A 21921-nucleotide genomic window follows, 5' to 3' on the forward strand; every position below is an offset into this window, starting at 1 on the left:
ACTGTCTGCTAAGCACTTTTTTTTTTTTTGGTCTGTCATGGGGCTTAAACTCTGGGCCTGGGCACCGTCCCTGAGCTCTTCAGCTCAAGGAGAGCGCTCTACCACTTGAGCCACAGCACCACTTCTGGTTTTCTGGTAGTTAATTGGAGCTAAGAGTTTCGTGGACTTTCCTGCCCAACCTGGCTTTGAACCTCGATCCTCAAATCGCAGCCTTCTGAGTAGATAGGATTATAGGTGTGAGCAACCAGTGCCCCACTGCTAAGCACATTTTTATAATTTTTCTGCTGATGAATTGTTTTACAGGAACACCAACAATGTTATCAAAAAATTTCTAGCCAGGCGTCGGTGGCTCATGCCTGTAATCCTAGCTACTCAGGAGGCTGAGATCTGAGGATCATGGTTCAAAGACAGCCCGGGCAGGGGGCAGGAAAGTCCGTGAGACTCTTATCTCCAATTAACCACCAGAAAACCAGGAAAGTCCCTGAGACTCTTATCTCCAATTAACCACCAGAAAACCAGAAGTGGTGCTGTAGCTCAAGTGGGAGAGCGCTAGCATTGAACTGAAGAGCTGAAGGACAGTACTCAGGCCCAGAGTTCAAGCCCCACGACCAACAAAATAAAAAATAAAAATAAAATTCTACTTGTTTTGTACCAGTCCTAGGGTTTGAACTCAGGGCCTGAGCAATGTCCCTGAGATTTTTTTCTCCCAAGGCTAGCTAGAGTTCTACCACTTGAGCCAGTTTCATTTCTAGCTTTTTGGTGGTTAAGTCTCATGGACTTTCCTGCCCGGACTGGATTTGAACTGTGATCCTCAAATCTCAGCCTCCTGAGCATCCAGGATTATAAGCAGGAACCATTGGTACCCAGCAAGAATTTCTACCTTTTCCTGCCATTGTTGCTTCCAACCTCCCATGATTACACAAATTATATACCTTTTGGTAATATCATTCTTACACAAAGGACACTGTGAAGGCCCTTTCTTCTGGTTGAGAAGTTTCAGCATACAAAATCTATAAATTATAAAAAAAGAGAAAAGAACAATTCAAGTTACTTTCTTCTGTAGGAAGAATACTCAAAGGTAAACAGCTATGAAAAGATAATCTCATAACTGCCTTTAAGAGTCACTTAAAAGGGAAGACAGGTGAATTACTATCAATGGTTTTTTTATTCTTATTTTTAAAATATAAGCAGAAAACCAAACTATGTAAGAAATGATCTCTAAAAATTTGGATGTACACACTTATGGCTTATTGTTATTACCAAATAAAATGTATTAGGTTAATATAGTATATCTAATGATATAATTATTTCAAAGCATAATCAGACATAAATGGCTAGCTAATTCATGTGAAATGATCATTAGCTTAAAACATACAGTATAACAGCTGAGTTCCAGAGTATATCCTAGCCAGGCGCCGGTGGCTCACGCCTGTAATCCTAGCTACTCAGGAGGCTGAGATCTGAGGATCAGGGTTGAAACCCAGCCCAGGCAGGAAAGTCCGTGAAACTCTTATCTCCAATAAACCACTAGAAAACCAGAAGTGGCTCTGTGGCTCAAGCGGTAGAGCACTCGCCTTGAGCTGAAGAGCTGTGGGACAGCACCAAGCCTAGAGTTCAAGCCCCATGACCGACCAAAAAAACAAACAAACAAAAAAACAAAAAACAAAAAACAGTATATCCTTGTTACTTGGGAGGCTGAGATCTGAAGATCACAAGGTGGCTCAGTGGTAGAGTGCTTCCCTTGCATGCAAGAGGCCCTAGGTTCGATTCCTCAGCACCACATAAGCAAAAAGAAAAAAGCCAGAAGTGGCGCTGTGGCTCAAGTGGTAGAGTGCTAGCCTTGAACTGAAGAGCTGAGGGACAGCGCCCAGGCCCACAACCGGACACCCCCCCCCCCAAAAAAAAGGCCAATCCCAACCGAAAAGTTTGAGTTTCTATGTCCAATTAACCAGCAAAATGCTATACTGCTGGCATAGTTCAAGGGGTAGGGCATCAACAATAAGCAATCAAATTGAGAGAGTGAAACATTGAATTCAAGCTCTGATAGTAATACACACATACACACACACACACACACACACACACACACACACACTCCCCCCCCCCCCCGCCCCCTAGCCATATCTTAGAACTGTCCTTGGATGCAGACCCTGCTGAATCATCTCTCCTCCCCATCCCCCTGAACAAATATACCCTAAGGTTTTGGAGACTAGAGCCTGAGACCAGGGCCCTGTCTGATGCTGATGCAGAGGCTGTTGAGACCTTGAAACTCCTCAGTCAAAATAACATTGCTCATACACCCACCTCCATCTCACCCTACCTCCATCAGCCTCCCCCGCCCCATACCAACTTCACTCTTTTCTTGCTAATATTTAAAGAGCCCTAGTTGTAAGAGGGAGGGGGGGCACGCCATTTCTCCTTCAGACATGCTGAAGGAGACTTTGGCTGCCCTTCCCAGGGTTCATTCCTAAGTAAAGCCTGTGTGTGTGTGTGTGTGTGTGTGTGTGTGTGTGTGTGTGTGTGTGTGTGTGTGTGTGTGTGTGTGTGTGTGTGTGTGTGTGTGTGTGTGTGTGTATGTGTGTGTGTGTGTGTAAGCGTGGTGTGTGTGTGTTAAAGCGTGGTGTGTGTGTGTGTTTCCTAAATAAAGCCTGGTGTGTGTGTGTGTTTCCTAAATAAAGCCTGAGTGTGTGTGTGTGTGTGTGTGTGTGTTTCCTAAATAAAGCCTGAGTGTGTGTGTGTGGGGGGGGGGGTCAGGGGGCCTGAACTCTGGGCCTGGGTGCTATCCCTCAGCTCTTCAGCTCAAGGCTTGTGTTCTACCATTTGGGCAACAGTACCACTTCCAGCCTTTTCTGCTTATGTGGTGCTGAGGAATCGAACCCAGGGCGCCTCATACATGCAAGGCAAGCACTCTACCACTCTACCACTGAGCCAGCTCCCAGCCCCCTGTTGTTGTTGGTTTTTTTTTGTGGTCCGGTTATGGGGCCTGAACTCTGGGCCTGGGCGCTATCCCTCAACTCTTCAGCTCAAGGCTAGCGCTCTACCACTTGAGCCACAGCGCCACTTCTGGCTTTTTTTTCTTTTTTCTTTTTTTTGCTTATGTGGTGCTGAGGAATCGAACCCAAGGCCTCATGCATTGCAAGGCAAGCACTCTACCACTGAGCTACCTTCCCAGCCCCCCCCCCGTTGGTTTTTTGAGTTCACTTTTTGCCTTTTATTCTGATACTGTCATGACTCAGTTTCCTTATACTCATCTCCAATAAACATTTCAGAGGCCAGAAGTGATGCTGTAGCTCAAGTGATAGAGTAGTAGCTTTTAACTAAAGAAGGTCAGGGACAGTGGATAGCACCCAGGCCGAGTTCAAGCCCCAGGACTGGCCAAAAAAAAAAAAAAAGAACTGAGAAAGTGGCTCAAGTAGACTTGTCTAACAAGCATAAGGCCTTGAGTTCAAGCCCACATACAGTATAATTTTGGGATCCATGAGTATATTATTACAAGGAGACCACTTCTTAAGGAAAACCTACAAATGCTCAAGACACAGAATTCAGTACTGTATTGCAGATGCTCAATTCATTTCTCCATAATGCTGCCCAACTCCCACTAAAGACATGCTGCCCTTGTCATCAAATCTAAAATTTTCACTTCACCACTTAAACATAATAACTTGTAGTTTTCTTTTTTGGGAATAGGCAAACACTTAGCAGATCACAGGATAATTTAAACAAAACTGAACATAACATGGGAATGAGAGCTTCTCTCTGCCCACTGAGCTTTGTAGTATATGCAAAGCAATTCAAATCTTTTGCTTTTGAGTAACAGTCATTGTTTTTCTAACCACAATGCTCAAAATTACATGCAATAAATCTGCAAATAAGGTGGGCTTATTATACTATCAAAAAGAAAATAAGAAGAGTCTATAAATAAATCCATGCATATATTTATGATCAATGAATTTTCAACAATGATACCAAGACAATTAAATGAGAAAATAATTATTTTTTTGGTTGGTTGTGGGTCCTGAACTCTGGGCCTAGGCACTGTCCCTCAGCTCTTGAGTCACAGCATGACTTCCAGCTTTTTTTTTTTTTTTGCTTATGTGGTGCTGAGGAATTGAACTCAGGGCCTCATGCATGCAAGGCAAGCACTTATCACTGAGCCACCTTCCCAGCCTTGAGAAAATAATTTTTAAAACCAAATGGTAAGCTGAGTACCAGTGGCTCATGCCCGTAATCTTAGCTATTCAGGAGGCTGAAATCTGAGGATCATGGTTCAAAGTCAGCCGAAGCAGGATGTCTGTGAGACTCTTATCTCCACTTAACCACCTAAAAGCCAGAAGTGGCACTGTGGCCCAAAAGTGTGGCTCAAAAGCTCACTAGCCTTGGGCTGGGAAGGTGGCTTAGTGGTAGAGCGCTTGCCTTGCATGCATGAGGCCCTGAGTTCGATTCCTCAGCACCACATAAGCAGAAAAAAAAAAGCCGGAAGTGGCGCTGTGGCTCACAAGTGGTAGAGCGCTAGCCTTGAGCTGAAGAGCTGAGGGACAGCGCCCAGGCCCAGAGTTCAGGCCCTACCACCAGACCAAAAAAAAAAAAAAAGCTCACTAGCCTTGACCAATAAAAGCTCAGGGACAGTGCAAAGGCACTGAGTTCAAATTTATTACTGACAAAAAAGTTGTTTCTGGAAAAACTGGACATCCACATAAAAGAATACCATGAAGACTATCTCAGATCACAAACAAAAATGAACTCAAGTGAATCACAGCCTAGCAGATAGTCATAGTGATGATAATTGTGGGCAGTGATTCACTTATACAAACAGTATTTGTCACCTATCTAATACTGTTCTAGGGGGCTGGGAAGGTGGCTCAGGGGTAGAGTGCTTGCCTTGCATGCATGAGGCCCTGGGTTCGATTTCTTAACACTACATATGCAGAAAAAGCTGGAAGTGGTGCTGTGGCACAAGTGGTAGAGTACTAGCCTTGAGCTAAGAGCTAAGGGACAAGTGCCCAGGATCAGAGTTCAGCCCCCACGACCGACAGGAGAAAAAAAATACTGTTCTAAATGTGAGAGATTCAGTACAAAAGGCAAATATCATTTTTAAGGACATAATACTCTAGAGAGGGAGTGACTGGGTAGGGAATAAATAGCAGACACTGATATTGAAGAGAGACAGGAAAGAAAAGGTCAAAGTTACTGAAAAGTCAGCACATCTGGAGAACATTTTTACCAGCCAGATTGTTTAAAAAGCATTGCTCTCTCTTTTCTTTTTTCTTTAGGTTGGTAATGGGGCTTAAACTCAGGGCTTTGGCTCTCTGCCCCTGAGCTCTTTTGCTCAAGGCTAGCACTTAAAACATTTTGACCCACAATACCACTTCCAGTTTTCTGGTGGTTAATTGGAGATAAGAGTACCATGGATGCCCAGGTTGGCTTCAAACAGATCTCAGCCTCCAGTGGTGCCCAGCTCTCTTCTCTTCTCTCTCTCTCTCTCTCTCTCTCTTTGTTGGTCATGGGCTTGAACTCTGGGCCTGGACACTGTCCCTAAGCTCTTCAGCTTAAGGCTAGCACACTACCACTTGAACCACAGCACCACTTCCAGTTTTCTGGTAGTTAACTGAAGAGTCTCCTGGACCTTCCTACCCAGGCTGGCTTTGAACCTCGATCCTCAGATCTCAGCCTCCTGAGAATTACAGGCATGAGCCACCGGTGCCCAGCTTCTTTTTCATTTTTATTTTTGCAGTGTTGGAGATGAAAATCAAGCTAGGCAAGCACTCTACTACAAAGCTACGTAACTAGATGACATATTATGCTTTTTTTTTTGTCAGTCCTGGGTCTTGAACTCAGGGCCTAAGCACTGTCCCTGGGTGTTTGTGCTCAAGGCTAGTGCTCTGCCACTTTGAGCCACAGCTCCACTTCTGGTTTTTATGCGGTTAATAGGAAATAATAGTCTCACTGCATTTCCTGCCTGGGCTGGCTTTGATTCTCAATCCTCAGATCTCAGCCTCCTTAGCCATCATAACCTAGCTGATATTATCACCTTCTATTTCCTTCCTTCCTTCCTTGCACTCCTTGTCCTTTTTTCTGTTTTTGTTTTTGCCAGTCCTGGGGCTTGAATTTAGGGCCTGGGCACTGTCCCTGAGCTTTTTTGTTCAGAGCTAGCGCTCTAGCACTTCAGCCACAATTCCACTTCCATCTTTTTTTTTTTTTTTGGTCCGGTCATAGGGCCTGAACTCTGGGCCTGGGCACTGTCCCTCAGCTCTTCAGCTCAAGGCTAGTGCTCTACCACTTGAGCCACAGCGCCACTTCCGGCTTTTTTCTTTTTGCTTATGTGGTGCTGAGGAATCGAACCCAGGGCCTCAGGCATGCAAGGCAAGCACTCTACCACTGAGCCATCTTCCCAGCCCATCCACTTCCATCTTTTTGGCAGTTAACTGGAGTTAAACATCTCAAGGACTCTCCTGCTCAGGCTGATTTTCCTGATTTCAGCCTCCAAAGTAGTTAAGATTAATAGGTGTGAGCCACAACCTAGCTATTTGCTATATATATACATTTTGTGTGTGTGTGAGAGAGAGAGTGAGGGGGGCTAGTACTGGGCTTGAACTCTGGACCTGGGTGCTATCCCTCAGCTCTTCAGCTCAAGGCTAGCACTCTACCACCTGAGCCACAGTGCCACTTCTGGTTTTTTAGTGCGGAGATCTTAGGATTGTGTTCAAAGCCAGCCTGGGCAGGAAAGTCCACAAGACTCTTATCTCCAAGTAACCATCAGAAAGCTGAAAAGTGAGGGGTTGAGAATATGGCTTACTGATAGAGTGCTTTCCTAGCATGCATGAAGCCCAGGGTTCAATTCCTCAGTACCACATAAAGCTGGAAGTAGCGCCGTGGCTCAAGTAGTAGAGTGCTAACATTGAGCAAAAGAAGTTCAGGGACAGTACCCAGGCACTGAGTTCAAGCACCAGGATTGGCAAAAAAAAAAAAAAAAAAAAAAGAAAACTGAAAGTGACACTGTGGTTCAAAGTGGAAGAGCACTAGCCTTGAACACAAAAGCTCAGGGATAGAGCCCAGGCGCTGAGTCCAAGCCCTATGACCAACAGAAAAAAACAAAACAAGACAGAAAGACACTTAAATATGTAAATATAAATACAGTCAAAGTATGCAGGAGGATTGGTTCCAAAATTGTCCATGAATATACAAAAATCTTCAGATGCTCAAGCCCCTTATATGAAAAGGTACAATATTAACATGTAAGCATAATCTCCTATACACTTTAAATAATCTCTACATTATTTATAATATAATGTAAATGATGTGTAAGTAGTTATTGCTCAAAATTTCTTGGACAATGAAAAGAACATTCAGTGCAGGTACAATTTTTTTTTTTTTGGGTCCAGTTGTGGGGCCTGAACTCTGGGTCTGGGCACTGTGCCTCAGCTCTTCAGCTCAAGGCTAGCACTCTACCACTTGAGCCACAGCGCCACTTCCGGCTTTTTTCTTTTTGCTTATGTGGTGCTGAGGAATCGAACCCAGGGCCTCAGGCATGCAAGGCAAGCGCTCTACCACTGAGCCACCTTCCCAGCCCAGGTACAATTTTTTTTACAGACTATTTTCACCTATGGTTAGTTGACTCTATGGGTAGAGAACCCAAAGATATGGAGGACAGAATATATAATTTGAACAATTTGTATATTTCAGCATAAATATGAACTAATATCAGATTCTCTCCTCTCTTTGCCAAGGAGGATCACAAAACAGACTAACACTGAACTTTAAGAGGGGGAGAGCAGGAGGGCATGCAGAAATTAACAGAAAGAAGGAACAGACAAAGTTGAAATACAATTTGTTTATTTCACAATCCCTTGTAGTCTACTTTCACCCTTGGACACAAATACCAAACAGCCGTTCAAAGTGTTCTTAGGTCTCTCTGTTTAAGTAAATAGATAAGCTATGTCAATACTTTACTAAGAAAAACTATGGGTAGAAGTGGAGCTGTGGTTCAAACAATAGAGTGCTAGCCTTGAGCACAAAAGCTATGGGACAGTGGCCAGGCCCCAGGACTGGCACACATACAAAAAACAAAAACAAAAAATAAAAACTATGGCTACAGCCAATTTACAATGACTATCAGTACTGTGAACACATGAATAGAGTGGGGCTTGAACTCTGAGCCTGGGCGCTGTGCCTGAGCTCTTCAGCTCAAGACAAGCACTCCACTTGGGCATATCACCAATTCCAGTTTTCTGGTAGTTAATTGGAGATAAGAGTCTCACAGAATTTCCTATCTGGGCTGCCTTTGAACCGCAATCCTTAGATCTCAGCCTCCTGAGTAACTAGGATTGTAGGCATGAGCCACTGGCACCCCAGTGGACTTTTTTCTTCTTCTAGTATTGAGATTCTTTGAGCTCAGGGCTTTATACTTACTAGGCAGGTATTCCACCACTTGAGCCATGCCTCTAGCCTTTTAGTTCTGCATATTTTTACAAGGGTCTCATATTTTGTCCAGGCTAGCCTGATATCCTGTTTATACTTCTTCCCCATAGTTAGGATGACAAATGTGTACCATCATATCAAGATTTTTCTATTGAAATAAGGTCTTGAGAACTTTTTGCCCAGGCCAGCCTGAAAAACATGATTGAATATCTACCTATTAAGTAGTTAGGATTACAAGTGTGAGCCACCGGGGAGAGCTGGATTTTCTGTTGTCACTTAATTGAAGAACTTGACCTAAAGTTTCTGTAAAATTAGGTGTTTTTTGTGTTGTAAACAACAAGCACATGTGAAATGGAAAGACTTGGAAAAAATTATATTAAGTGAAGTAAGCCAGGCCCAAAGAAACATAGGTCCCATGGATTCCCTTATTTGCAATATCTAGTATATGTCTGAGTCAAGCAGAAAAGGTCAGATAAGGTGATGTTAGGGAAATGAACCCTAAGATATGTATTCTAATGTTTTTTTTCTTTCATGCGATTGTTTCTAACACATTTATAAGATTATTTCTTTGTTGCTTTGTATGTCCTTCCCCCACAGTATAACCCCTGCTTTCACTGTATTTGATGTCGGTATAATTTGTGGAGGGGAAGGGGAAAACAAATCGTTTAAATATGGATACAGGTGGACCCATTGCAACAATGAGATGTACAAGTCGTTATGTCGAAAACGAACTTTACAACTTTGGTGGGGCGGGGAGGGGGAGCTAAGAGGATCGGGTGGGGGGGCAAGGGGAGGATGGGAAGGGATGGGAAGGGGAAACAAAGGAGGAGGCTACAATGCCTGATAAGAAATGTACTCATTATCTTGCCCATGTAATTGTAACCCCTCTGTACAGTATTTTCACAATTAAAAATAAATAAATAAAGCCCCTTAAATTAAAAAAAAAAAAAAAAAAGAAAAGAAAACAACAAGCACATGTGTGGCTTAGCAATATAGTAGGGCACCTTAATAAGTAAGTAGTCCTGAGTTTAAACTCCAGTACTGTCCCTCCCCCTCAAAACCCAAAGCATAAAATCTAATAATAATGAAGGCACAAAAAGTATTCAAACCTACCTGCAAAATATGTGGTCACACTTTGTGGAAACAGGTTCTTTGATTAATTCCAGACTAGAAGAGAAGAGAAAAAAATTAGAGAAAATAAGACTAAATAATTCACTTAATTCAATTTAATTTAATTTAATTCATTCTTTTTTTTTTTTTTTTTTGGTTGGTTGTGGGGCTTGAACTCTGGGCCTGGGCACACTGTCCCTCAGCTCTTCAGCTCAAGGCTAGTGCTCTGCCACTTGAGCCACAGTGCCACTTCCAGTTTTCTGGTGGTTAAGTGGAGATAAGAGTCTTATGGACTTTCCTGCCTGGCCTGGCTTTGAACTATGATCCTCAGATCTCAACCTCCTGAGTAGCTAGGATTACAGGCATGAGCTATTGGTGCCTGGCTATGAAGTTCAACTCTGAAGTTCATTGAATACTTATCAAATGTCTGCTGAGCAAAGCACTTAGTGACAAGCACTTGTACAAGGCCCTCCTGGGTTTTATCCTCTGTACCTCCCAAAAAGTCAAAGCTGATTAAATGAAATATTAAATGGAAGATTCCAGAAAGTTTTTAATTGTAGGCCATTCTGAGAATGTGATGAAACCTCACCCCATACCTCCCAAAACATGAATCACTCCTTAGTACAATATATCCAAGTTGTATTCATTATCTGTCTGTTAGTCATTTAGCAGAGGTTTGGGCTATCAAATCAAACATTAGGGTAGAAGCACTAGTAGTCAAGTAACCTCTATTTTACTTAATATGCTCACAAAACACAAGAATAGTGGTGCTTCCTGTAAGTGAAAGGGTGAAAGTCCATCACAGGTAAACATGCATAGGAAAAAAAACAGCATATAGAGTTCAGAACTATCTGTGCTTTCAGAAATCCACTGGATCATCCACTGGGGAGCTTGGCATGTATCCCCCAGGGATATGGAGAAAGGTTACTGTATATTTCTTTTTGATTTCCTCAAAGTAGTTTTTTATGGGACTGTCTTTTTATGGAAATCAAAGGATTTATATGGATAAAATAGTAAAATGAACTGTATGTACTATCATCTACTTCCATCAACTAGCCATAAATGGCAAATCTTGTTTCATCCAGCCTAACCCATCTTAATTATTTATTTGTTTATTGTCAGTCACAGTGCTTGAACTCAGTCCTAGGCACTGTCCCTGAGCTCTTTTGTTCATGTGAATGTTCTAACTTTGAGGCACAATGCCACTTCCAATTTTTGAGTAGTAAATTGGAGATAAAAGACTATTATCTTATTTTATTTATTTTGTCGGTCATGGGGCTTGACCTCTGGGCCTGGGCACTGTCCCCCAGCTCTTCAGCTTGAGGCGAGCGCTCTACCACTTGAGCCACAGCGCTATTTCTGGCTTTTTCTGCTTATGTGGTGCTAAGGAATCGAACCTAGGGCCTCATGCATGCAAGACAAGCACTCTACCACTGAGCCACCTTCCCAGCCCTTACTACCTTTTTTTAAAATAATCCCTTATTATTTCATCAGTCATGGGGCTTGAACTCTCAGCCTGGGCACTGTTTCTGAGCTTAGCTCAAGGCGAGCATTCTACCACTTGAGCCACAGTGCCATTTCCACTTTTTGGTGGTTAATTGGAGGTAAGAGTAGGACTTTCCTGCCCTGGCTGGCTTTGAACTGCAATTCTCAGATCTCAGCCTCCTGAGTAGCTAGGATTATAGGCATGAACCACTGGCACTCAGCTATAAAATATTTTAATTATGGCCGGGCGTTGGTGGCTCATGCCACTTGAGCCACAGCACCACTTCCGGCTTTTTTCTTATGTGGTTCTGAGGAATCGAACCCAGGGCCTCGAGCATGCAAGGCAAGCGCTCTACCACTGAGCCACCTTCCCAGACTCTGTGAGACTCTTATCTCCAATTAACCACCAGAAAACCAGAAGTGGTGCTGTAGCTCAAGTGGTAGAGCACTAGCCTTTGAACTGAAGAGCTGAAGGACAGCACTCAGGCCCAGAGTTCAAGCCCCACGACCAACAAAATAAAACAATAATAAAAAATAAAAAAAATATTTTAACTATGTATATCCTTAAAAGATAACTTTTTTTTTTTTTTTTTGCCAGTCATGGGGCCTGAACTCTGGGCCTGGGTGCTGTCCCTTAGCTCTTCAGCTCAAGGCGAGCGCTCTACCACTTGAGCCACAGCGCCACTTCTGGCTTTTTCTGTTTATGTTGTGCTGAGGAATCGAACCCAGGGCCTCAGCTTGCAAGGCATGCACTCTACCGCTGAGCTACCTTCCCAGTCCCTAAAAGATAATTTTTAAAGTATAACAATGAAGCTATTATTCCTAAAACAAACTTTCTTAAAATTTTCAATCTGCCACATTTTGGGCCATGAAAATTACATTAAATAGTTAGGATATTTAAATCAAGATCCAATTTGACATGTCTCAAATTTCCTCTCCTGCTTTCCCTTTTTATTTATTTATTTATTTTTTTTTTTTTTTTTGGGTCCGGTTGTGGGGCCTGAACTCTGGGCCTGGGTGCGGTCCCTCAGCTCTTCAGCTCAAGGCTAGCACTCTACCACTTGAGCCACAGCACCACTTCCGGCTTTTTTCTTTTTGCTTATGTAGTGCTGGGGAATCGAATCCAGGGCCTCATGCATTGCAAGGCAAGCGCTCTACCACTGAGCCACCTTCCCAGACCCCCCTTTTTATTTTTATAAAACTAGATTGCCACGGGGTTGGGAAGTTGGCTCAGTGGTAGAGTGCTTGCCTTGCATGCATGAGGCCCTGGGTTCGAGTCCTCAGCACCACATAAGCAGAAAAAAGCCAGAAGTAGTGCTGAGGCTCAAGTGTTAGGGCCCTAGCCTTGAGCTGAAGAGCTGAGAGACAGCGCCCAGGCCCAGAGTTCAGCCCCCACAACTGGCAAAAAAAAAAAAACTAGATTGCCAGGCACTGGTGGCTCATGCTTGTAATCCTAGCTACTCAAGGAGGCTGAGATCTGAAGAGGGCAGTTCAAAGCCAGCTGGGCAGGAAAGTCCATGAGACTCTTCTCTCCAACATACCACTTCGAGAAAAACTGGAAGGGGAGCTGTGGCTCAAAGTGGTAGAGTGCTAACCTTAAGTGAAAGAGCTCAGGGACAGGGCCCAGGCTCTGAGTTTAAGGCACACTACGGACGTACACTAAAAAAGGAAAAAACAATGCTTGATAAGAAATGTACTCATTATCTTGCCCATGTAATTGTAACCCCTCTGAACAGTATTTTCCACAATAAAAAAAGAGAAAAAAAAGAAAAAAGGAAAAAACTAGATCATGTGACTAGCAGAACTTGTGACACTTTGGATTTTCCTTATTCTAACCCCACGGTGTTGTTTAATATGTCTTATAATCCCTGTATTTCCTGAAAATTAGACTTACAGGCTTAATCAAATTTAGGTTCAATTTTTTTGGTAAAAATATTTCATTAGTTGGTACTATATACTTTTACAACATTGATTTCAGATTACTTTGTAAAATCAGTGTAAATACATATTAAAAGAAATCTCCATCTCAGTATCTGTGCATCCACAAAATCCCAAGGACTTTCTGAGATATACTCATTTAGTAGTAAATACTTACTGAACATCTACATGCAGGCAGTTTTTGCATACTAATGTATTTCCAAAAGAAAGCCTGCCTTCATTGAGCAAGTATTTTGGATGTAGTAAATAGGAGGAAAAAAAAGAATAGTGATTTAAAAAAAAAAAAAAAAGCTAGGCACTGGTGGTTCACTCCTGTAATCCTAGAGCTGAGGAGGTTGAACTCTGAAGATCGCAATTTGAAGCCAACCTGGGCAGGAAAATCCATGAGACTTACATCTCCAATTAACCTACAAAAAAAAAGCCAGAAGTAGAGTTCTGGCTGAAGTGGTAGAGGGCTATTCTTAAGCAAAAAAACTCAGGGACAGTGCCCAGGCCCTGAGCTCGTCTCATGAACAGCATGCATGCGTGTGTCTGTGTGTCTGTGTGTGCGTGCGCGCGCGCGTGCAAGCATACATGCGCGCACACAAACACACAAAGAAAAGAAAGAAAAGAAGAAAGCAGATAGAAGGGTCATGGAATACAATGAGTGTGTTCTGAATGTGAACTTTAGAAACAGATTCTGGGTGGAAAAGTCCAGACAGGATATCAATGAAGAGGTAACCTAGCAGTGTGAAAGGAATGTAGTTTTGTCATTACATGTGTAACTGCTTAGAAAAGGTTCACAAGAAAAGCTGGCGAACAATAACCTTGTTGTAAAGGGTTTCGTAATAAAACTCTTATAACCATGGGATTTCTGACGCAGTACAGGGGCAATGAAAAGAAAAACACTAGACTAAGTCAAAAGGCTGAGTTTCCACTACCAACTCTATTAGCAGAGTACATATTCAGGCTAAGCATTCTACTTCAGCTTTCTTCAGTCTCACCTGGCAGTTATTATGAGAATAAAAACAATCCCAACAAAGAGAATTCCCATTTGTGACTAAATCACTATTTGAGACATGCTAGAGATCAAAGAAATTCTTAGTAAAAGAAAAATTGGATTTAGCTCAGATACCAGATGGCTTGCTTTCTCACCACTGACTCAATTCCGAAATAATTATATTTCAGTATGGTAATTATAATCTAAGCTATACAAACACATTGTAAACACAAACTTGAACAGATTTAAACTACAATATGTAAAGAGGTGCCTGGCATTGGTGGCTCATTGCTGTTTTCCTACCTACTCTGGCCCTAAATTCAAGCCCCAGGATCGGCATACACACGCATATACACACATGCATATATATACACACACACATATACATAAATACACACACACACAATAAAAAGGTAATGACTATTGTAAGAAGAGCTTCAAGATGGACCAGAAATGAAAAGAATAAAACAAATTATAATGTTCCCTCCTCTAGGTACCCGTAAGAGTAAGTATTTACTATAAAAGTAACTCAAGAGCCAGGTGCCGGTGGCTCACACTTGTAATCCTCCTAGCTACTTAGAAGGCTGAGACCTGAGGATCCCAGTTCAATGCCAGCCTGGGCAGCAAAGTCTGTGAGACTCTTATCTCCAATTAATCACCAGAAAACCAGAAGTGGAGCTGTGGCTCCAAATGATAGAGTGCTAGCCTTGAGAGAAACAGCTCAGCGACAGCTTCCAGGCCCTGAGTTCAAGCCCCATAACTGACAAAAAAAAAAAAAAAAGTGAAGCTTGGGCACTAGTGGTGGCTCATCCCTGTAATCCTGCTACTCAAGAGACTGAGATCTGAGGATTATGGTTAAAAGCCAGCCTAGGCAGAAAAGTCTGTGAGATTCTTTTTTTTTTTGGGGGGTCCGGTCATGGGGCCTGAACTCTGGGCCTGGGTGCTGTCCCTCAGCTCTTCAGCTCAAGGCTAGCGCTCTACCACTTGAGCCACAGCACCACCTCTGGCTTTTTTCTTTTTTCTTATGTGGTGCTGAGGAATCGAACCCAGGGCCTCATGCATGCAAGGCAAGCGTTCTACCACTGAGCCACCTTCCCAGCCCCAAAGGTTTTTCTTTCTTTCTTTCTTTCTTTCTTTTATTTATCAGTCATAGGGTATGAACTCTGGGCCTGGGCGCTGTCCCTCAGCTCCTCAGCTCAAGGTTAGAGCTCTACCACTTGAGCCACAGCACCACTTCTGGCTCTTTCTGCTTACGTGGTGCTGAGGAATCGAACCTAGGGCCTCATGCATGCAAGACAGGCACTCTACCACTGAGCCACTTTCCCAGCCTGTCTGTGAGACTCTTATCTGCAATTACTACAAAAAGCTGGAACTAGAGGTGTAGATCAAGCAGTAGAGAGCTAGCCTTGACCACTAAAAGCTCAAGGACAGCACCTAGACCCAGAGTTCAAGCTCTACAAATGGCAAAAAAAAAAAAAAAGAAAGAAAGAAAAAGAAAAGAAAAAAGAAAGAAAGAGCTAGTTTAAAGCCCAACACTTGGGTAAGAGGATTAAAGATTTGAGACAACTGTCTCAAAGAAAGAAAAAGAAAAAGAAATGTAAGATATTAAATCAACAGTTGATTGAAAATTTAAAAACACCAACTTGGCAGTAGCTTTCATTTTTACATCTTTAAGTATCAAATGTTTTAATTGATGGTTTAATTTGCCAGGATGAGAAAGAACATTACGTTTTTATGACAATCTCTTGGGAATGTAAGATAAATGGACCCAAATGACATAGTATAGAAGACGTTATGATCACTCTTTATAATTATCTTCAGTAAATCTTATGCTTTTCAAAAGCAATCTTTTCCTAGTGTTATTTTTTGCTTCCCTGGTTCTGATATTTCATAAATTAGGATGTAAATCTCTTTTAGCTCTTTTGTTTTTATTTAGCTGAAATGTTGAGGGATAGGGAAAAGATGATTACTTATAAATTTGTATCTCTGAGAACACAATTTGCATTTTCCTTCATCTTATTAGCTTGACTCTGTATGTGAAAAACAACTTTCACAAAGCACAAAGGCAAATTTACTCTTCACTGAGGCTATTTCTCAACTGTTGCCAACTAATAACTATCATCATATTAAACCAAAAATAGGGCTGGTATAGTTTCCTGTTAAGCACATACTTAACATACAAGAGGCTCTGGGTTCAATGAATAATAAACTATAAAAGAAACTATAAAGAAACAATTGAGTTTACCATTAATTTAGTATATTAAGCGGTTATTATATCTTAGGTACTAAAGGTAACAAAAACATCTATCTGTATGAAGTTTATATTTTGTGAGGATGGAGAAAAAGGATGAACAAATTGTTAGTCAGATAGTATCAAATATAACAGAGAACACTAAAGCTGAAAAACAGCATAAGGAATGTTGCAACTGAAAATAGTAGTATCTGAAGACATCTCTTTGAAGGGTAGTATTTGAATCAAAATTTTCAAAGGATGTACTTAATGACCATTAAAATAGAAGAGGAGAAGAAAGGCACTAATTCTAATGTTCCTTTCTAACTTTTCACCAAGATATTCTCACATATGGATTTCCATTTATTTTGTATATTTTAGTGAAACTGTAAAGATCATCTAATGACTCTTTGGGGTTCTTAACCTTCATTGTACTCTGGACTCCCTTCTCAGAGCCATTTGTTCATTCATTCATTGTGCTATGGATTAAACTCAGGGCCTAAAGTATGCTAGTGCTCTACTACTGAACTATAGCCTTAATCCTGAGGTATGCCTTTAAATAAATATATATATTTTTTTGGGGGGTGGGGGGTCTGGTCGTGGGACCTGAACTCTGGGCCTGGGTGCTGTCCCTCAGCTCTTTAGCTCAAGGCTAGTGCTCTACCACTTGAGCCACAGCACCACTTCCGGCTTTTTTTCTTTTTGCTTATGTGGTGCTGAGGAATCGAACCCAGGGCCTCATGCATGCAAGGCAAGCACTCTACCACTGAGCCACCTTCCCAGCCCCATATATATATATTTTTAATAACTAATCCTCAAGCTGCCCAGTGGTGGCTCATGCCTATAACCCTAGCTACTGAGTAGGTTGAGATCTGAAGATTGTGGTTCAAAGCCAGCCTAGGCAGACAAATCTCCAAATAACTAGCAAAAAGGTGAAAGTGAGGGTTGTGGCTCAAGTGGTAGAGGGAGCACCACCTGTGAACGGAAAAAGCCAAGCCAGAGCAAGAGCCCCCAAGTTAAGCCCAGTACTGGGACATACACAAAAACAAAATACTTAATTCCTAAGGGTCTTGGAGGGTCTATAAATTAAATGTCAAAACATATATATGATTTGTTTTTGTTTTGCAGGGTGTTGGTCTAAGGACTTGAACTTAAGGCCTGGGCACTGCTCCTGAGTGGTTTTTTAGCACAAGGTTAGTGTTCTACCACTTGAGCTACTCCTCCACTTCCAGGTTTGTTTGGTGCTTAATTGGAGATAAAGAGTCTCATGGCAGCCAGGTGCTGGTGGCTCATGCCTGTAATCCTAGCTACTCAGGAGGCTGAGATCTGAGGATCGCGGTTCAAAGCCAGCCCGGGCAGGAGAGACCGTGAGACTCCTATCTCCAATAAACCACCAGAAAACCGGAAGCTGCGCTGTAGCTCAAGTGGTAGAGCACTCGCCTTGAGCTGAAGAGCTGAGGGACAGCACCCAGGCCCAGAGTTCAAGCCCCACGACAGACCAAAAAAAAAAAAAAAAAAAAGAGTCTCATGGCCTTTCTGGCTAGCTTTGAACTGTGATCCTCAGATCTCAGCTTCCTCAGTAGCTGGAATTACAGGCATGAGACACTGGTGTCCAGTTCAAAGTAGTTTTAGAATTGAAAGAAAAGCCTAAATGACACTCAATTTAAATCAGACTTCTGTCCCAATCCAGACGATTTGTGGACTGGAAAAGAAACTGTGCTATGGCCGGGCGCTGGTGGCTCACGCCTGTAATCCTAGCTACTCAGGAGGCTGAGATCTGAGGATCGCGGTTCAAAGCCAGCCCGGGCAGGAGAGACCGTGAGACTCCTATCTCCAATAAACCACCAGAAAACCGGAAGTGGCGCTGTAGCTCAAGTGGTAGAGCGCTCGCCTTGAGCTGAAGAGCTGAAGGACAGTGCCCAGGCCCAGAGTTCAAGCCCCACGACGGACAAAAAAAAAAAAAAAAAAAGAAACTGTGTGCTAAAGAAGGATGAAAGGAGGAAGTAAGGAGAGTAAAAGGAGTAGTTTTCTATATTTTTAAATCTCTTTGGTTAAAATTTTAGCAATCTGAGCTTAAGATTTACTGCATATTTTTCTCCTTAGTATGTAAGGTCAACTCTATTCATTTGTTTAAACAATAAGCAAGAATCCCAAATTAATAAATTATTATGTTGACTTACCATATTGGACACTCTAAGATTTTCTGCATAGCATTAAGGACATGCTGTACTTCTTCAATTTGAGCTAAAGACGAATCCATTTCTTTCTGTTCCAACTTTAACACATAAAATTTAAAGTACATGTAAACAGACTGCTTTAAAAAGTTTTAAACTAAGCAGGTTATCTACTATTCCTAAATAAGAGACATTTAAGATTGGAGTTCTTTAGAATTATACCAACCTCAGAACTAACAATATCATTTTTTTTAAAAAAAGAAAATTCTAGCCAGGTGATTGGTGGCACAAGGCTGTAATCCTAGCTACGCTGAGATCTGAGGATCAAGGTTAGAAGCCAGCCCGCATAGGAAAGTCCATGAAACTCTTTTCTCCAATTAACTATCAAAAAAGCCATTATTGGATCTGTGGCTCAAGTGACAAAGTGCTAGTCTTGAGGAAAACAAAACTTCAAGGGCAGTGCGTAGGCCCTGATTTCAGGCCTCAGTACCAACACAACACAAAATCAAATCTCTAGCCAACATTTCCCTGACCTTCTTTAACTTTCTCTTCTGGTTTCCCAATAGCCTCATCTCCGGATCCTTACCAAAAGCATCTCTCCAGAAGCACCTGTTACTACAATCGCCCCTCTCCATATTTCCTTCTAGAACCTTTTGAAAAACGTTTATGTATCCACTTGTGTACTGATCCTGGAGCTTGAACTGGCCTTGAGTGCTTTCCCTGAGATTCTCGAGTTCAAAGCTAGCGCTCCACTTGCTGGCTTTTTGGCGGTAATTGGAGATAAGGGTCTCAAGTACCATTGATGCCCGGGTTGGCTTGGAACCACGATCCTCAAATCTCAGCCTCCCACATAGCTAGTATTACAGGCGTGAGCTCTCTTTCGCAAAGTCTTGTCTGCTTCTCTTGCAACAGGCATCCCTTCCCCCTTCTTCCTCTTGGTGTCCTCTTGGAGGAAAACACCATATCCTCTTCCTTATCCCCAGAACTCCTTCAGTGAGCCACAAACGATCCCTCCCCCGGGATTTCTGTCACATATACGTCTTAGGCCCCTCAGGTTCCAATCTTCCGTAGCCTCCTTCAGAAGACGGCCCTCTTACACCAACTTTCCTGCTTGTCCCCAGGGGCAACGTTTGGGCCTAACTCCCTACCCCAGGTCTCTTGGCTCTTGCACCTTCGCCCAGAGAAAAACATGTAGGCTTCTAGGATCCCAGATATCTTCGGAACGTCTTCAGCAAACAACGTCTCAGCAGGATGACTGTGTGGCGCAGTCGCAATTACAATTTATCTGTAATTCCCGCGCTTTCAGTCGTCACGGAAACCAGCTGCTTTACCGTTAAGCAACAGCCTCTAGGAACACTGGATCAAGACACGTTAGCGGAAGGGCGGAGTAAAATAAGCCGAGACTTTCGGCGTTCATGATTGGTCGCTCATTCTGACTATCAATGACGTGATCAAAAAGAGACTGAAGGATAAGTAATTCTGGATTTTCTCTTAAGCACCCGCCCCTCGCCTCAACGCTTCCGGTTGAGGCTTATTACGTCGAAGTAATGGAGGGAATTGCCCCTTGAGAAAGCGGTATGAGCTCAAGATAGTACCAAAAGCGGTCGCCAGAACAGGCCTTTCTGCCTGCAATGGATGCCTCCAGTTGAGATTAATAAAAGAATGGGGGGGGGGCTGGGAAGGTGGCTCAGTGGTAGAGTGCTCGCCTTACATGCCTGAGGCCCTGGGTTCGATTCCTCAGCACCACATAAGCAGGAAAAAAAAAAGCCGGAAGTGGCGCTGTGGCTCAAGTGGTAGAGTGCTAGCCTTGAGGTGAAGAGCTGAGGGACAGTGCCCAGGCCCAGAGTTCAAGCCCCACGACCAACAAATAAGAATGTGTGTGTGTGTGTGTGTGTGTAAACCTAAGATTTCCAGCATGCACTGCAGAACGAAAAGCTTTTGTCAGTGTTTCTTGTCTAATGGACGAGAGCTTCCAACATTGGGAGCAGGCACGACTCTCACGGCAAGCAGGTTGATTAACCTGGAGACTTCATCAGGGTTAAGCTCGTCAACAGCTATGGATTGGAGTGTTGTGTTTTCGTTTCGTGCAAGCAGAACATAGGCTAGAGAACCTGAGAAGTCCTATAATTCCCATCGAGTCCTCCAAAGGCCAGTGACCTAAGGGAAGGCCGAGGGCGTCCACTCAGCTGGGAAAGGGAAATCCGCCCCGGCTCACGTCTGCGCACTTGAAGTTCCACCCCCTCGGCCCCTGTGTTTATTATTGTTGTACGGCTCACTTAGCTTCGCCCCACCCCCTCCAACGCATCTTCAACCAATCAATAGGGTGATGATTTTGAGGGACGTGTTGTAAAAGCCAATCATCTTGTTGGAAGTTCGGGGAAACAAGGGACTAGGTCCTGTCTCTATCCGCCATGTTAGATTCGCCCCGCAGGGATAGGAGCCGAACTGGCAGCGAACGGTCTTTGCACTGGCCACAGGCAGGCGCCCCCCGGGGGCGAGAAGCTGGTAAGGAAGTGGCTGCGGTTACCCACGGGTGGGGTTTAGTCGCTCTTCTAGGACTTTGCGGGGGGCGGGGGAGAGATTAAAGGGAGAAATCTTTTTAAGAGGGGGGGATTTTTTTTCCCCTGTCTAGGGCAGCCAATCTTTCAGTGACCAGATTGAAAAAAAAAGCCGTTCGTGTGGAGAGGGTTGGAGAGACTGTGGCTCTGAACGCCTGGTTTCTGATGGGAGGAGGTCAAAATTCCTCAGTACAGAAAGAGGGCCTAGGCAAAGAAAACAAGTCTTCGGGGGGGATTGTGACACTGTCTTGGAGGGAATGAAGTGCTAGGAAATGGCAACTAAGGGACATGACATTACCCCCACACAGTCTTCTCGTTTTGAGACCATCTTAAAGAGATCTTCGTCTGGCACCAATTTTGATGTTGGAAAGGCCCTGATTTTCCATTTTGTCAGATACCCAGCTTTCAGGTCACACTCTCCCCATCGATTCCCGCTCCTCCCCGCCTTCCCCAAGACTGGGATTGAACCTACGGTAGGCCCTGACACTCCACCATTTGAATTAGACTCCGGGCCCAAGTCGCCCATTTTTAAAGCCTATAGAGCTCAAGTTCCCAAGTCTGCTTCTTTAAAGGTATTTGTTGCAACTTAAATCATAGAAGAAAAGCTGATTTGTGCTCAATGAAGGTGAGTCAGGAGTGTCAAAAGAAAAATGCTAAAGGCTTAGGCCCCCAACCTGATTGCTGACTGTAAACCTACCGGAACCGATGGTCCTAACTATAATTTTGATACTCCCCACAAGTTCAAGATTAATGCTGTTGCTGAAAGAATTTCCACATGGAAGCCAAAAGAGAGGCAGATTTTTATATGTAAGCCAAACAGAGATAAGCAGTTCTTTATGAATACTTGGATGTGGTCCAGCTAAGCTAGAATTTCCCACTTCCTGTTTTCTCTCATTGGCAAGCCTGCTGGATGAACTCCAAAGTACCTAAACTAATTTCCATTTGTGTAATTTGAAGGAAAAAAGGAAGATTAGTTTCCTTTCAGACTCAAAAATGTGGAAGTTTCTTGAAGTTAGAAAATGAGAATCTATT

General features: G+C 43.1%; 2 protein-coding genes across 8 annotated transcripts in view; one reads left to right on the top strand and one right to left on the bottom strand.

Annotated features, from left to right (window-relative positions):
* Positions 1–19634, bottom strand: part of Brca1 (BRCA1 DNA repair associated) — an 84045-nt gene extending 64411 nt beyond the window's left edge. For 5 of the 6 annotated variants that reach the window (XM_070027788.1, XM_070027786.1, XM_070027787.1 and 2 more), the window contains exons 1-4: positions 19480–19634; positions 18338–18432; positions 9529–9582; positions 933–1010 (exon numbers count right to left, since the gene is read on the bottom strand). In XM_070027788.1, the coding sequence (XP_069883889.1) occupies positions 933–1010; positions 9529–9582; positions 18338–18417 (212 nt within the window). In that variant the 5' untranslated portion in view covers positions 18418–18432; positions 19480–19634. The remainder of the gene's footprint in view (positions 1–932; positions 1011–9528; positions 9583–18337; positions 18433–19479) is intronic. The other variant, XM_070027785.1, reaches the window with a different exon arrangement.
* Positions 19635–20720: 1086 nt separating this feature from the next.
* Positions 20721–21921, top strand: part of Nbr1 (NBR1 autophagy cargo receptor) — a 40782-nt gene continuing 39581 nt past the window's right edge. For both annotated transcript variants that reach the window (XM_070027791.1, XM_070027792.1), the window contains exon 1: positions 20721–20836. In XM_070027791.1, coding sequence (XP_069883892.1) covers positions 20743–20836 — 94 coding nt within the window. In that variant the 5' untranslated portion in view covers positions 20721–20742. The remainder of the gene's footprint in view (positions 20837–21921) is intronic.

Source organism: Dipodomys merriami, unplaced genomic scaffold, assembly GCF_024711535.1.
Source record: "Dipodomys merriami isolate MVZ:Mamm:240054 unplaced genomic scaffold, mDipMer1.0.p SCAF_19, whole genome shotgun sequence".
NCBI lineage: Eukaryota > Metazoa > Chordata > Mammalia > Rodentia > Heteromyidae > Dipodomys > Dipodomys merriami.